The sequence below is a fragment of the Dictyostelium purpureum genome (assembly GCF_000190715.1).
Source record: "Dictyostelium purpureum unplaced genomic scaffold DICPUscaffold_61, whole genome shotgun sequence".
In the NCBI taxonomy this organism is placed as follows: domain Eukaryota; phylum Evosea; class Eumycetozoa; order Dictyosteliales; family Dictyosteliaceae; genus Dictyostelium; species Dictyostelium purpureum.
The window spans coordinates 16,507-30,129 of NW_003519398.1; the positions used below are offsets into that span (position 1 = coordinate 16,507).

General features: G+C 22.7%; 7 protein-coding genes across 7 annotated transcripts in view; 5 read left to right on the plus strand and 2 right to left on the minus strand.

Moving 5' to 3' along the window:
* Positions 1–31: 31 nt before the first annotated feature.
* Positions 32–3,322, plus strand: DICPUDRAFT_150027 (uncharacterized protein; the record flags this gene model as incomplete). Its single annotated transcript, XM_003286040.1, has 4 exons — positions 32–781; positions 854–2,259; positions 2,342–3,056; positions 3,317–3,322. 4 exons carry the CDS (start codon positions 32–34, stop codon positions 3,320–3,322), a joined length of 2,877 nt encoding a protein of 958 aa, XP_003286088.1.
* Positions 3,323–3,381: 59 nt separating this feature from the next.
* Positions 3,382–4,164, minus strand: DICPUDRAFT_150028 (uncharacterized protein; the record flags this gene model as incomplete). Its single annotated transcript, XM_003286062.1, has 1 exon — positions 3,382–4,164. The coding sequence occupies one exon, from the start codon at positions 4,162–4,164 to the stop codon at positions 3,382–3,384; it is 783 nt and encodes a 260-aa protein (XP_003286110.1).
* Positions 4,165–4,368: 204 nt separating this feature from the next.
* DICPUDRAFT_150029 (uncharacterized protein) lies at positions 4,369–7,873 on the plus strand (the record flags this gene model as incomplete). The annotated part of the gene is made up of 2 exons (XM_003286041.1): positions 4,369–4,375; positions 4,983–7,873. 2 exons carry the CDS (start codon positions 4,369–4,371, stop codon positions 7,871–7,873), a joined length of 2,898 nt encoding a protein of 965 aa, XP_003286089.1.
* Positions 7,874–8,055: 182 nt separating this feature from the next.
* DICPUDRAFT_76992 (uncharacterized protein) lies at positions 8,056–9,200 on the minus strand (the record flags this gene model as incomplete). The annotated part of the gene is made up of 3 exons (XM_003286063.1): positions 8,056–8,759; positions 8,890–8,996; positions 9,070–9,200. The coding sequence occupies 3 exons, from the start codon at positions 9,198–9,200 to the stop codon at positions 8,056–8,058; spliced, it is 942 nt and encodes a 313-aa protein (XP_003286111.1).
* A 156-nt stretch (positions 9,201–9,356) lies between these two features.
* Positions 9,357–10,824, plus strand: DICPUDRAFT_30371 (uncharacterized protein; the record flags this gene model as incomplete). The annotated part of the gene is made up of 2 exons (XM_003286042.1): positions 9,357–9,559; positions 9,624–10,824. Coding segments are annotated over 2 exons (1,404 nt in total), but the record flags the coding sequence as incomplete, so codon positions are not given.
* Positions 10,825–11,864: 1,040 nt separating this feature from the next.
* On the plus strand, positions 11,865–12,936 carry DICPUDRAFT_54025 (uncharacterized protein; the record flags this gene model as incomplete). Its single annotated transcript, XM_003286043.1, has 4 exons — positions 11,865–11,936; positions 12,007–12,069; positions 12,134–12,238; positions 12,323–12,936. The coding sequence occupies 4 exons, from the start codon at positions 11,865–11,867 to the stop codon at positions 12,767–12,769; spliced, it is 687 nt and encodes a 228-aa protein (XP_003286091.1). The 3' UTR covers positions 12,770–12,936.
* A 480-nt stretch (positions 12,937–13,416) lies between these two features.
* Positions 13,417–13,623, plus strand: part of DICPUDRAFT_97274 (uncharacterized protein) — a gene marked incomplete at its 5' end in the record, with an annotated part of 2,439 nt that continues 2,232 nt past the window's right edge. Inside the window, one exon of the mRNA XM_003286044.1 lies at positions 13,417–13,621. Within this exon, the coding sequence (XP_003286092.1) occupies positions 13,417–13,621 (205 nt within the window). The remainder of the gene's footprint in view (positions 13,622–13,623) is intronic.

A 13,623-nucleotide genomic window follows, 5' to 3' on the forward strand; every position in this document is an offset into this window, starting at 1 on the left:
TATGTTAATACTAATATATATTTTTTAAAGAATGTCATCTGACGAAGAAATTGATATTTTAGGTATAGATGAGGATGAAGTTGCTTGTTTAGAAAAAGAAATTAATTTAAAAAATGAAACAATTGTTCATTTTGTTAACAAAGAAAATGGAAATATAATAAATAATTTAGATAATAATAAAAATATAATTAATATTTCAAATCCAAATATAAATAATTTATCAAGTTCTAAACATAAAATAAATAGTAATAGTAATAATAATAGTAATAATAATAGTAATAGTAATAATAATAATAATAATAATAATAATAATAATAATAATAATAATAATAATAATAATAATAGTGAGAATAGTAGTGATAGTTATAGTGATAATAGTAGCAGTAGTAGTGAAAGTGATAATGAAAGTTCAAATAATAATAGCGATAATGAAATTTCAAACAATAAAATAAAACAAGCATCCAATGAAAAACCAGTAAAAAATAGAACAGTATGGAGCAAAGAAGAAGAAAAACTTTTCATTGAAGGATATAAGTTATATGACAGAGATAATAAAAAAATTCAAGAATTAGTTAAAACCAAAACATTAGTTCAAATAAGATCACATGCCCAAAAATTTTCATTAAAATTAAAAAAGCGCAATATTAGTGATATTAATAAAATTGATGACTCTAAACTGTTATCTGCAAATTATTCTCAATCCCCTTTGTCATCAAGTTCTCTTCCATCACATAATACACAATGGAGTAAAGAAGAGCATGACTTATTTATTAAAGGAGTTGTAAGTAAATTTAAAATATATTATAATATTAATTATGAAAATATTAATATTATTTTTTTTTTAAAAAAAAAGGAAAACTTTGGGAATGGGAAATGGAAATTAATTTCCGAATTCATCAAATCTAGGAATAAGCTTCAGGTTAAAAATCATGCAAGAATATATTATAAAAAACTAGAACAAAATGAAAACTTTGAATTATTAAATCATTATAAAAATTGCACAGGAAAAAAAAATAAAATTGATAGTAATAATAATTTAAAAAATAAACATATCAATAACAATAACAATAACCATAGAAGTAGCAGTAATAGTAGCAATAATAGCAACAATAACAGTGACAATATCATTAGCAATGAAAATAATAATAATAATAATAATAATAATAATAATAATAATAATAATAATAAAAATATAAATAATAATAATAATATCAATAATATTAACAATATAAATAAAGAAAGAAATTTAGACTTATCAGTTATTATTGAAGAGGAAAAGATTGCATGCAGTGAATATTTTTCCGGATTACCATCGAAAACACCAGAGAGATATATTACAATTAGAAATAAAATTATTAATCATTGGAAATTAAATAAACCAAACTATGTTTCAAAAACCAGTGCAAGAAATCAAATTAAAGACTGCGGTGATGTAAATGGTATTGGTAGAGTTCACGAATTTTTAGAATCTATAGGTGTTATAAATTTTGGTTCAGTTGGTAAAAAGATAAATTACCTGAATAATGATAGTAATAATACCTATAATAATAAAAATATAAATAATAATATTTTAAAAAAAATACAAAATGAAAATGAAATAATATATCAAGATCAACAGGATAAAGAATTTAACTATGATATAAATAATTATTTTTTAGTTGATCCATTCACTTTAATATCATGCAAAAAATATGAAAATAGAAATAACCAACCATTTACAATTGATATAAGTTCAAATTCAACAATAATAATGGATATCCATTCACATTTAGCAACTACTGAAGTTATAGGAATGCTTGGCGGTAAATATAATGCAGAGAAAAAACATATTACAATTCTTTTGGCCATACCATGCAACTCAATTTCATCACACATTCAGTGCGATATGGATCCAAATTCACAAATAGAGGCTAAGGAATTTGTAAACAGTATTGGACTAGAAATAGTAGGATGGTACCACTCACACCCAACATTTGATCCAATTCCATCATTGAGAGATATAGAAACTCAGACAACATATCAAAAAATGTTTGCTCAAGGTGATAATATTGAACCATTTGTTGGAATCATTGTAAATCCATATCATAAAAATGGATTCATTTCAAACTTCAAATGTATAACCGTAACAAAGCAATTAGATCCAATCAATCAATATAATATACCTTTTGAATTAACAACTACCCAAACAACATGCTTAAATAACCAATTTTTATATCAACAAATTGAAAGCCTATTTTTTAAATTTAAAAATTATAAAAAGTATGTTGTGTGGTAATATAAAAATTTCATTTAATTCTAAATTTATTATTATTTATTAATTCTTTAAATTTCACAACTATAGCCGTATAGATTTAAAAAAGAAAATTGAAAATAATTATCAATCATCCCAATTTACATTTTTAGAAAAAATGCTTATTTCAATTTCATCAAATTTAATATTAAACGAAAACAACAATCACACAAATCTAACAAAAGAGATAATATTAGATTTTTTAACTTTTAACAATAATAAAATTAAAAATAATGATATAGAAAAAGAAGATAACAATCAATCTAATCAAATAAAAAATGAATTTCTATCAAAAATTAAAAATTTATTTAGAGATTTTACAAATGATGATAATAATATTAAAATTAGATGTAATAGTAGAAGTAGAACTAGAAGTCCAACCAATAAAAAAAGTAGAAGTAGAAGTAGAAGTAAAAGTAGAGGTAGAAGCAGAAGCAAGAGTAGAAGTAGAAGTAGAAGTTTAAGTGAAGATAGATATAATTATAGAACAAATAGAAAAAGAAGCAGAAGCAGAAGCAGAAGCAGAAGCAGGGGTAGTAGCAGTAGTGTCGAAAGAAGAAATAGAAGTCTAAGTAGAAGTCTAAGTAGAAGCTTAAGTAGAAAAAGAAATCAATATAAAGATAATGGTTTTAAAAAAAATAAAAGTAGGAGTAAAAGTCCAATCAATAATAGTAACAGTAATAATAACAATCTTTTAAATAATAAATCAATAGAAAAAAATATAGTTTATAATGATCCAGAATTAAGTGAATCTTATATGAGCGATGTTAGTAGATCATCATCAGATTATTATAATACCGAATCAAGTAGTAGTATGAGTGATATCGAAGATGATAATATCAGCGAATACAGCCAAAGTGACTCAGAGACTCATAATAATAATAACAATAAAAAAAGAAATTATAATTTTAATATTAATAACAATAATAATAATAATAATAATAATAATAATAATAATAATAATAATAATAATAATAATAATAATAATAATAATATAAATCATAATAAAATTAATAATTATAATAGTTATAAAAATAATTTAAAATATTTTAATAGCAATAATAATAATTTTAATAAAAAAAAATAAAATATTATAATTTATTTTTTAAATTTAAAACATTAAAATAAATATTAAATAAAGCTAAAAGACTTGGACAAGCTTGTTTAATGGAAGTTGTGTCTAAAGTTTGATTAAAGATTAAATTATTTTCTAAAAGTTGTTCATAAATTTCGACGGATCTATCTTGATTATCTTGAATTTTTAAAATTTCTAATAAATCTAATTCTTTTTCATCATAGAAATGATATCTTCCACCCAATCTTTGTTCCACCAATTCTATTGGTGTTTTACAATAAATGTAGACACTATTAATTTCATTATTAATTTGGTTTTCTTTTTCTTTTAAAATTTGATCTTTTATTAATGAAAATAATTCTTTATTATTAATATTATTATATACTATTGAACTTATTGGTGATCTATGAACAAAAACTAAATTATTTTTAATTGATTCTAAATTGCTGTTATTTAATTGATTGATTGACAATTTTAAATTGCTATCAAAATGATTGGAAAAATTTGTATCTTTTAAATTTGATGAATCCTTAAAGAATGTATTTGAAATAGTCTTATAACCTGTATTCGATAATCTTTCTAACAATTGTTGTTTACCACTTCCGCTAATACCTTCTAAAAAAACAAATAATGGTTTTTTTTCTTGTTTAGACTTTTCTAAAATTAAAGATAAATCTTTATTTGGTTTCCACCATTCTCTTTCAACTGACAATTGTTCTCTTTTTGAATTGTTTGAATAAAATCTGATAATATTATGTATTTGATTTTTATTAAATTTAGTATAAGTTTTTAAATTCATCCTTTTTTATATCACCCACCAACACACAAACATCAAAATTATTACAAGTTTTTGTAAAAAAAATTAAATAAAAATTAAAAAAAAAAAATGACGGTAAATTTTTTTTTTTTTTTTATCAAATTTTTTAAACTAAATACATCATATACACACACAAACAAATATAATTATATTTTAATTCAAAGTAAGATCATTATAAATAAATTAATGGGTTGTTTTTTTTTTTTTAAAATTTTAAACTATATAAATAAAATAATAAAAATAATAAAAATAAAAATAATAGTAATAATAATAATAATATTGTATTTTTTTTTTAAATCTCCTAATAGATATTTTGGGAATATTACTATTTTTTTATAAAAAAAATTGATAAATACATAAAAAAATAATTAATAAAATTAATTTTATCATCTATTAATATAAAAAATAATATTATTATTTAAAAATAATTGTCTTTTTAAAGAATTTATAAATTAAAGACAAATATAGAAATTAAAATAAAGTAAAACAAATATTTCTTTTAATCAAAAAAAAAAAAAAAAAAAAAAAAAAAATAGTTTTATTGTTAAATTATAATCCCTTTTAAAATATTATTTTTTATTTATTTTTTAATCATTTTAATAATATAATAATTTTTATTTGTTTATTTCTTATTTTAAAATTATATTATAAAAATAATTATAATCAATATATTTAAATCAAAATTTTTTTTTTTTTTTTTTTTTATATTATTTATTTTATATAAATGAAAATAAAATTTTTATTAACTTTTTTTATTTTAAATTTATTTATTAATTTTATTTATTGTAAATTTAATTTAGATTCAAAAAGAAATGTTGTTGGTTATTATTCAAATTCATTAAAAATTAAAGGGTCAAAATATCATACATTAGGAGAATTTTGTCAAACTGGTTATTATGATTCAATAATTGTGGGATCATTATTTTGGAATCAAAATTTAACAGAATTTCATTTTGACTGTGAAGATTTTGAATCTATTAATCAAGATAAAATTATTCAAAACTCATCAGAAGATCCAGATAGTGAAAAAACAAGTGAGTTTAAAAAATATGACTTTTCAAAGATCCCAAAAGTTTCAAAAGAAAATAACACTCCAACCAAAGCTTCTGCAAAGATCAATATCGAAAAGAATACAATTTTAACAAATAAATGTGTAGATCTAAGAAATGATATTGAAATATGTCAAAATTTAGGTGTCAAGATATTGGTTTCAATTGGTGGTAGACATGGTACTATTTCAAACACAACAATTCCTTCTGCAGAGTTTGCTCAAAAACTAGCCGTTAAAATTTGGGATATGTTTTTATTTGGTGATAATGGAAGAAAAATCTACAAGGAACAACAATTATTAATTTTAAAAAAGGAAGAGGAAAAAATAAAAAGGCAACTAGAAGCTGAAGAAAAAGGTGACTTCTCAAGCTCTTCAAGTGATTCAAATATTGATATTGATGACTTTGACTACTTTGAAGATGAAAGTCTAAGCAAAGATGAAAGTGACTCAAGTAATAGCGAAGATGACTATCTTATCGACGAAGATGAATTCTCAGACTCTTATTATGACGAATACTCTGACGATGATGGAACTATACCACCTGTTTATGACGATGAGGACCAAAGCTATGTCGATGAAGAAGCCTACAGTGACAGTGACTACTATGCATCGGATCAATATGACTCATCTGGTAACAAGCTAACTAGAAAGCCAAGAGTTTTTTCTTCTAAAAAGAAAACAATTAAAAAGAAAGCCCCAGTTTTTACTCCACGTCCATTCGGTTATGATATATTTTTAAATGGGGTTGACCTTTCACCATTGGTGGGTAGATCCGATAATTATCTCCATTTGGCGCTTGCTTTGGATAGCTATAGAATTCCTAGAAGAGATATCTTTTTGATTTCTGCAACTTTAGATTGTTCAGTATTGCACAGCAAAAAAGAAAATGTTAAAGTTGAAAATTCAATTTTAAAATTCAACTTTGACTTTTTAAACTTGGACTTTGTTCATAATAAGCAATGTGATTATTGGTCCAAAATCAGCGATCAAACAATTATTGATTGGTCAACATACACTGTTAAGAACAAATACAACCAAACTAAAATTATTTTGCAAGTATCCTCAAATACAAAGGATTCAGCTTATTTTTCACCAAAATTCTTTTTAATGGAATATACTCAATACTGTTATGATTTACCAAATATGGCCGGTGCCTTTATTACCGATGTACTATCTGCTTCTAAAATTATAAATTCAACAACCAAAATAGACTTTACAAATGAATTAACAACAGATTTAAGAAACTTTGAACCATCCACAAGAAGATTTATTGGTACACGTCCTCCTTCTACATATGCAAACTCCACAGTAACACGTCCATTAAAAACTAAAGAACCAGTTTTAAAAGTACCAGTAACACACTCACCAATAAAATTAAATTCAACTAAAACTACAACCAATAAAAATATTACAACAACAAAATCAACAACTAAAAAACCAATTGATATTGATAATGTTATAATTTCTGATAGTAGTACTACAAGTGGTATCAATCCTATAATACTAGATAGTGACGATTCAAATGTTATTGTTTTTGATGATAGCGACAGTAGTAGTGGTAAACCTGCAACAACTAAAAAACCATCAACAACAATAAAAAAACCAATCATTACAAAATCAACTCATAAACCTATTAAATCCGACTCTAGCTTTGATACTAATACTATTATTCTTGATAGTGGGTCATCCAACTCTAAAAACAACAATAATAATGATGATGTTATAATTTTCGATGATAGTGGAAACTCAAAGGATACAAATAAACCAACTAATAAGCCAACTAGTAAACCAACTAATAAACCATTAACAACTAAAACACCAACTAAAAAACCAGCTAGTACCAAAGCTCCACCGCCAACAGCTACACCAAAACTGAGACCAACCCATAAACCAATAAGCTCAAACCCTATTGATGATGTTAATGTTTTGAGTGAACAAAAAGAAACAATAAAGCCAACTATCAAACCAACTAGTAAACCAACTAGTGCACCAACAAATAAACCACTACCTACCAAAGCACCAACTAAAAAACCAGCCAGTACCAAAGCTCCACCCCCAACAGCCACTCCAAAACTGAGACCAACTCATAAACCAATCAATTCGGATCCCTCAAATGAAATTAGTCTTCAACCAACTGAGATCTTAAATGAACAAACCAATGTACCAATTCCATCAGAAAAACCAACTACAAAACCAACAACCATTACATCTAAGGAACCAACAGAAACCCATAAACCAACTATCATTGAAGCCCAAATAACTAGTGCCAATAGCATTGAGACTACTAATCTCGTGGATCCAAACCTTATAAATGATCACTCTAATAAAAAAACAATCGATCCAATATTCATTGAAACTCAACAAAATAGCAATAATGAAAATATGGATTTAAGAGCAACACACCAAACAATATCAAATAATATACCAGATGAAACTAATCAACAAGACCAACAAGAGCAACAAGAACAACCTGATAAAGATATTAACATTCAACCAAAAGAAAATGATCCAATATTTATTGAACAACAAAATCAACAAGACCAAAATAAAGAACCATTAGCTGATGAAGCTGTTAGTAGAAGAGCAGGTAGACACAAACCAATTAGTGCAAAAGAATTTGATAAAAACTTTTTTAGTTAATAAAGAAATCAAATAAAATTTAGTTTTAATATTTATAATTTGAAATTTGTTTTTTTATAATCAAATAAAATATTGTTTATTTATATTAATTGTTAAACAATAGGCAGTTTTATAAATAAAAAAATTTTTACAATACAAAAAAAAAAACTAAATATATTTATTTATTTTTTTTCCTTTTTTTTTTATATATTACCTGTTAATAAATCATTTGTTGATGAAAAAATTAATTTATCACTATCATTTAATTCGATTGTTGTTGGATTTTTTGGATTTAATAACCTAGGTTGAACTTCACATGCATGATAAATGGATGCAATTGAAACCAATTCGGCTTGAAATCTATTGACAATAATTTTTGATCTTCTATCACCATTAACACCTGCATTAGCCCTTCCTTTTAATGAACCAAAAATATAAATATTACCATCTGCTATTGCCTCTGCACCTGAATGAACATTGCCCATAACTATTAAATCTGCTCCATTCTTGGCATATGCCTGTTGGCCACTTCTTAAAGAACTTGTTATAATCAATGGATTTGGTTTATTACTATTTAAACCACTATCATTATTTATATTTGAACTAATATTATTTGTCAATTGTGATTGTGATTGAGGGTGTAACATTTGAGTTGAATAATTATTTTTATTATTATTATTAATATTATTTTCATTATTTATTTTTTCTTTTTGATTTGTTAATATATTTTGATGACTTTCATTTGAAAAACCAAGTTTTGGGGATAATAATGGTAATTTAAAATTTTTTAATGAATCTTGAAAATCTTTTGATGAATTTTGTGATGAAATACCAATTGGTAATAAACCATTTGATTCACAAAGTTGAAATAATTGTTCTATTTGATTAATCTCTACTTTTTCATATTCTTGTTTTTTTTTTTATTAGTATAAGACAATTTGTGGATATTGTTTTTTTATATTGAAGAGAAATAAAAAAAAATAAAAAATTAATAATTTAATATTAAATAATGAAAAATTTATTAATTTGGTTGGTACCCGAAATATCTAAAACTATTGGTGCATTGTTATAAAATGATGGTGATAAAGAAATTTTATTTTTTAAATTTTGTAATATTTGATCATTTGTTTCGTTTTTATTTATTCTTTAAAATAAAATGAATTTAAATTAATATTGTTTAAAATTATAAAGAAAAAAAAAAAAAAAAAAAGTATTACTTTAAAGTTGTTATTAAATATGGTTTTGATTTTAAAATTGCTTCATTTGATTTTAAACCTGTAGAATAAAATTTCTTATTTATTGTGTTATTTAATATAAAACTTAATCTTTTAGTAATGATTGTTGCCATTATTCGTTTTATATAAATATATTAATGGATGATTAAAAAAAAAATTTTAAAAATAATTTGAAAAAAAAAAAAATTTTAATTTCAAAAAAATAAAAAAATTTTTTTATTTTTTTTTTTTTAAGATTATTTTTTTTTTTTTTTTAATTAAATATAAAAATGACAATTAAAGTTGTACCTTTGGGTGCGGGTCAAGATGTTGGTAGAAGTTGTGTAATTGTTACAATAGGTAATAAGAATATTATGTTTGATTGTGGTATGCATATGGGCTATTATGATGAAAGAAGGTTTCCAGATTTTTCATACATTTCAAAAAATAAACAATTTACAAAAATTATAGATTGTGTTATTATTACACATTTGTAAGTAAAAAAAAAAAAATTTACTTTTTATATTTATAATTAACCTCTTTTTTTTTTTTTTTAGTCATTTAGATCATTGTGGTGCATTACCTTATTTTACAGAAATGGTTGGATATGATGGACCAATTTATATGACACTACCAACTAAAGCAATTACACCAATTTTGTTAGAAGATTATAGAAAGATTACAGTAGATCGTAAAGGCGATACAAATTTTTTTACACCTCAAATGATTAAAGATTGTATGAAAAAAGTTATTCCAATTGATCTACATCAAACCATTAAGGTAGATGAAGAACTATCAATCAAAGCATACTATGCTGGTCATGTCCTAGGTGCTGCTATGTTTTATGCAAAAGTTGGGGATGAGAGTGTAGTTTATACAGGCGATTACAATATGACACCTGATAGACATTTAGGAAGTGCTTGGATTGATCAAGTTAAACCAGATGTATTAATTACTGAAACAACTTATGCTACTACAATCCGTGATTCTAAACGTGGTAGAGAAAGAGACTTTTTAAAGCGTGTTCATGAATGTGTCGAAAAAGGTGGTAAAGTTTTAATTCCGGTATTTGCGTTAGGTAGAGTTCAAGAACTATGTATTTTGATCGATTCATATTGGGAACAGATGAATCTCAGCCATGTTCCAATTTATTTTTCAGCTGGTTTAGCAGAGAAAGCAAATTTATACTACAAATTATTTATCAATTGGACCAATCAAAAAATTAAACAAACTTTTGTAAAAAGAAATATGTTTGATTTTAAGCATATCAAACCATTCCAATCCCACTTGGTCGATGCTCCAGGCGCAATGGTATTGTTTGCAACACCAGGTATGTTACATGCAGGTGCTTCTTTAGAGGTTTTCAAAAAATGGGCCCCAAATGAATTAAATATGACAATTATTCCTGGTTATTGTGTCGTTGGAACAGTCGGTAACAAACTATTAGCCAACAATGCAGGCTCACAAATGGTAGAAATCGATAAAAAAACAACATTAGAAGTAAAATGCAAAATCCATAATTTATCATTTAGTGCCCATGCTGATGCTAAAGGAATTTTACAATTAATTAAAATGTCAAATCCAAGAAATGTAATTTTAGTGCATGGTGAAAAAGAGAAAATGGGTTTCTTATCACAAAAAATTATTAAAGAAATGGGAGTAAACTGCTATTATCCAGCAAATGGTGTTACAATTACAATCGACACAATGAAATCTATTCCAATCGATATTTCTTTAGGTTTGTTAAAAAAAGAAATTTTAAACTATTCAAACTTTTTAAAAAACTCATCAATGAAAGATAACGACAGTACCCTCATCACAACAGATAAAATATTTTTAAATAAGAAATTAAAAATCAAAAACCCCGAAAACCTAAATGAAAATGAAAAGAATGAATACGAAAAAAGAATCATTCAAGCTGAAAAAGAAAGAAAACAAAAAGAAAAAGAATTATTAAATATCGATGATAGTTTAATTTTTAAAAAAGCTAGAACTCCAATTACAACTATTCCCATTCAAGGTTTAATGATTCAAAAAGAGCAACAACCACTTAAATTAATTGGTATGGATGAAGTTTCAAAAGAATTATTAATTAATGAAATAGAAATGAACTATAATTTTATTTTATCATATAATGAAAAATATAATAATAATAATAATAATATTATAAATCCAATATTTAAAGAAAAAGTTTTAAATTTCGATTTTATTTATTTAGAGTTACAAAGATTATTACCAATTGGAATTCAAATAGAAAAATTAGTTAATAAATTATTTAAACCAATATCTTTGGAAATTAAATCAATTTCAATTCAACATAAAGGAAACTTTGACTTATTAATCAAGTGGTCTCATAAAGATGATAATTTAGCAACCCATATAATATCAATTTTAAAAAATTTAAATTAAAATATAAATAAAATAAATTAATAAGTGTAATAATTTAGTATGTTTTTATATTGTTTTTTTGGTATGTTATTTTTTGTTATATTTATATTTGTATGACTTTTTTTTTGATTGATTTTTTATTTAAAATTTAATAAAAATAAATAACTTAACAGCAAAGATATTAAAAACATATTTAACATTAATTTAAATAAAGTATAAAAAAAAATTCATCAAATAATAATATGATGATTCCCAAAATTATCAAATTATAATTTTTTTTAATTATTTTTTTTTTAAATTTTATTATTTTTTTTAAAATATTAATTTTCCCTCTTAAAAAATATTTTCGTAGTTTTTTTTTTTTTAATTTTAGTTTTTTAAATATTGATAATAAAATATACATATATAAAATGTCAGAATCACCAACTTTATTCAGTGTCGATAAATCTTTGGAAGGTACCCATATTGCTATTAGTGGCCTTGTAAATATTATTTATAGTAAAAATAATAAAAAAAAAAATAAAAATATTAATATATATTAAAAAAATTTAGATTGGTGCTGGTAAAACTACATTATGTACTGCATTAGGAAAAGTTTTAAATCTACCAACCTATGTAAGTATTAAAAATAAATAAATTATGTTTAAAATCATTTATTAACATTAATTAAAATCTACAGTATGAACCAGTCATTGATAATTCATATTTAGCCGATTTTTATAAAGATCCAAAAAGCTTTAGTTTCCAACTTCAAATTTATTTATTAAATCAAAGATTCCAACAAGTAATTAAACTAATTTTAAATTCAATTTCATATAATTTTTAAATTATTAATTCTTTTGGTTTTTTTTTTTTTTTTTAATAATAGCAACAACAAATTATTTGGCAAGGTAGAGGAGGTGTTCAAGATAGAACCATTTATGAAGATTCAGTTTTTGCTAAAATGTTAATGGAAAGTGGTTTAATGGATAAAAGAGATTATAATACTTATTGCAAGTTATTCTCAAATCTTAGCAATTTTATGAGAAAACCAAATCTTATTATTCATTTAGATGTTTCACCAGAACAAAGTTTAGAAAGAATTAAACGTAGGGATAGAGAATGTGAAAAAAATATTACTTTAGAATATCTCCAAAATTTAAATCAAGCCTATCAAAATTTCCTTCATGATATTTCCAAATATATTGCTGTTATCAGAGTCAATTGGAGTGAATTCCAAGACCCAGAAGAGTTGGCCCAAACTATCAAAGAAGAATATGATAGTATGAGATTTATCCATGAAGTTAGTGTAAACTCTGTCAAACAATCAAATTAAGTTTTTTACAAAGTAATATTAAATATAAAAATCCTGGGTATGAAATGGGGGCAAAAAAAAAAATAAAAAAATAAAAAAATAAAAAATAAAAACCAATTACATTAATTATTTATTAAATTAAATAATTATATATTTTAATGTCCAATATAAAAGGAATAAAATAAAAATAGATTTTGTATGTTTTAAAATAAAATGTAATTTTTTATTTATTTTTTTTAATTATTTTAAAATAAAATAGTTTTATTTTAATTATTTATTTTAATTATTATTTTTTAATTTTCTTCTCTTTTATTTCTTTTTTTTTTTATTATAACTTATTTTTTTTATTTTTTCTTATTTATTTTTTTTTTTTTTTTTACTTCATTTTTTTTTTTTATTTATCATTACCATTTTTTTTATTTCTCTTTTTTATTATAACTTGTTTTTTTATTTTTTTTATTTTTTTTTTTTTATTTTAAAATTTAAATTAAAAAAAATTATTTTTTTTTAAATTTTTATTTTTTTTTTTATTTTATTTTTATACATATACTTAATAACGTCAAGTAATAATTAATATTTATATAAATAATAAACTATAATAGTTTATAAAATAATTTTTACTTAATAATAATTTGTTTTTGTTAAATTTTCGAAAAAAAAAAAAAAAAATGTTAAATAATGAATCTGAAACATATCAAACAAATACGCCCCAAAACAATAAAATAGAATATAACCAAGAAAACAATAACTACAATAAAGATCTTTTAATAAAAATGGATCTATCAACATCTTTATCAGATAAAAAAAAATTAAATGACAACAATAATGATTCTATAAATAATAATTTAGATAATAATTTAGATAATAATAGGGGT